Genomic DNA, 2,132 nt, shown 5'->3' on the forward strand with positions numbered 1-2,132 from the left:
GAGCTCTGCAGAGCTCGGGCTGCGTGGAAGCCCAGGCACAGGACGTGTACGCTGTGGCTTATGCCCCCATGTCTTCCCTTCCCCAGCTTCTGAGTAAAAAACAAAACACACCGCTGCCTGTCCAGGGGCCTTGGCTCTTGCTGTTTTTTCCTTCTTCGAGGCTTGAACTCAGGCCCAGGACACTGGTTTTTTGCTTACGGCTAGCGCTCTACGGCTTGACCCTCAATTTCCCACTCTGTGTGTTACTAATTATAGATAGGAGTGTTACAAGATTTCTTGCCTTCGCTAATAATGAATGTGGCTTGGTGGTGGAGTGCTCGCCTGGCATGCACAAAGCCCTGGGTTCCATTCCACACACACACAATGCTGGAAGTGGTGCTGTGGCTCAAGTGGCAGCGTGCTAGCCAACACGAAAAGAAAACAGAAGAGCAACCTTGGACAGAGGACAGATCCTGTGTGCTAGCAACAAATAGGAAAAGGACCAAGACCAGGCTGGGCTGGCGCACCAGGCGTCTGCAAGAGTATGGGGACCACCCATGCCTCACCCATGCCCCGTGGGGGGCACTACTCAATGAATGAGGCTGCGGCACAGGTGTCCATCCAGACTTTTATTGTGCTTGTGTTCCCCTCTTGGCTTCTTAGCGCTGCCCAGGGAATGGCTGGAGGGCAGACTTGGCTGAGGGGGGGCTACAGCCTGGGGGCAGGGCGGTGCTTCCAGGGCCCCACATCCCTGCCCCAGTGGCCTGTCACCCCAGGAGCACCCCAACACTTCCTCACAGATAGCTTTACCTTTACCACAGCAGGAGAGCGGATGCCAAGAAGGTGGCAGGAAGCTGAGAACACACAGAGCCCAAGGAGGGTGGAGGCAAGCACAGCAGTGAGCGAGAGGACAGAGCAGGGGCTGGAGGCAGCGGGACGCCCCGAGACAGGAGCTCCTGAGAAGACAAAAGGCCCGAGACAGATCAGGAAGTCGAGGCACAAAGTGATGAGGACCCTGAAAGACACGGGACCCAGGCAGAGCCAGGTCCCTGAGGTGAATGGCAGCCCCCAAAGGGACCCGAGCCCAAGATGGTGGAGGGGACAGGCCAAGGGTGCTGGGAGGAGCCCTCGGCGGAGGATAGGCCATGGGTGAGAGACAGGGCAGCTGCCAGGCAAATTCAAGTGGAGTGGGGTTTGGGGGACACTCGTTGGGCCCCAGGAGCAGTCTGTGGAACGCTGGGTTTGAGGAATACTCTCGGGTCCCAGAAGTGGAGTCCAGGGAACACTGAGTTTGGGAAACCCCCAGTCAGGCCCCACAGAGCTTTAGCACCAGGGCCTGGTGGTCACTACTCAAACACGGACCAGGGCCACCAGCAGGACAGACTCGGGGCCGGTGGCGGGGGCCCGGCCTGGCGCGCTCACTTCTTGCCCTTGAATGTACCCAGGATCTTGGGCATGAACTTGCCCACCTTGCTGTCCCTGGCGTCCTCCTCGGCCAGGCTGTCCCCTGCCCCGGCCTCCTCCTTTTTGCAGAAGACCTCGAAGCGGCTGTAGACGCGCTTCTCCTTGCGCATGCTCTCCATGCGGCGCAGCAGCCGGTCCCGCTCCTCGGCACTGGCGGGCAGCGTGCGGCTCAGCCGGGCCTGCGGCCCTGCGCCGTCTGAGCGGAAGATGGCCGAGCACTTGTCCTTGTCGGACATATCTGGGGCCAGGTCTCCGGCCGCCGGCGGGCGCCCCAGCTCCGGGCTGCTGTGGGCAGGGACCCCTCGGTGCTTCTGGCCGTGGGCGCTGATCTGCTCCAGGATGGCCTTGGTGTCGTCCCGCAGGTTGCTGCTGTACAGGGCGTTGGCCGTGGCAGAGGCCAGGCGCACCCGCCCGCCCCGCTCCTCCGCGGCCTCGGCGCTGTCGCCCCGGCTCAGCGATGGCCGCCGGGGACTCTCGGGCTGCCCGTTCTCCTGGGGCGCCGCGGCGCCGCCCTCCTCCTCTCCACGCTGCTCGCTCTTGGGGCTCAGCAGCTGCCGGAGGCGCAGGGAGCCCTTGCGCAGGGCCTCCATGGGGCCGCCCGCCGCCTCCTCCGCGGGGCTGGCCTTCGGAGCCTCTGCGGAGGTGAGGCTGCCCCTGCGCTCGGGCACAGGCGGCACCGGGCTGCCCCT

The 2,132-nt window shown here is 63.6% G+C and overlaps 1 protein-coding gene across 1 annotated transcript in view; it reads right to left on the bottom strand.

The window, feature by feature from the left end:
- Positions 1 to 1,372: 1,372 nt before the first annotated feature.
- Fam83h (family with sequence similarity 83, member H) overlaps positions 1,373 to 2,132 on the bottom strand; it is an 18,128-nt gene continuing 17,368 nt past the window's right edge. Inside the window, exon 5 of the mRNA XM_013033836.1 lies at positions 1,373 to 2,130. Within this exon, the coding sequence (XP_012889290.1) occupies positions 1,398 to 2,130 (733 nt within the window). The 3' untranslated portion in view covers positions 1,373 to 1,397. The remainder of the gene's footprint in view (positions 2,131 to 2,132) is intronic.

The sequence above is a fragment of the Dipodomys ordii genome, unplaced genomic scaffold (assembly GCF_000151885.1).
Source record: "Dipodomys ordii isolate 6190 unplaced genomic scaffold, Dord_2.0 Scaffold179, whole genome shotgun sequence".
NCBI lineage: Eukaryota > Metazoa > Chordata > Mammalia > Rodentia > Heteromyidae > Dipodomys > Dipodomys ordii.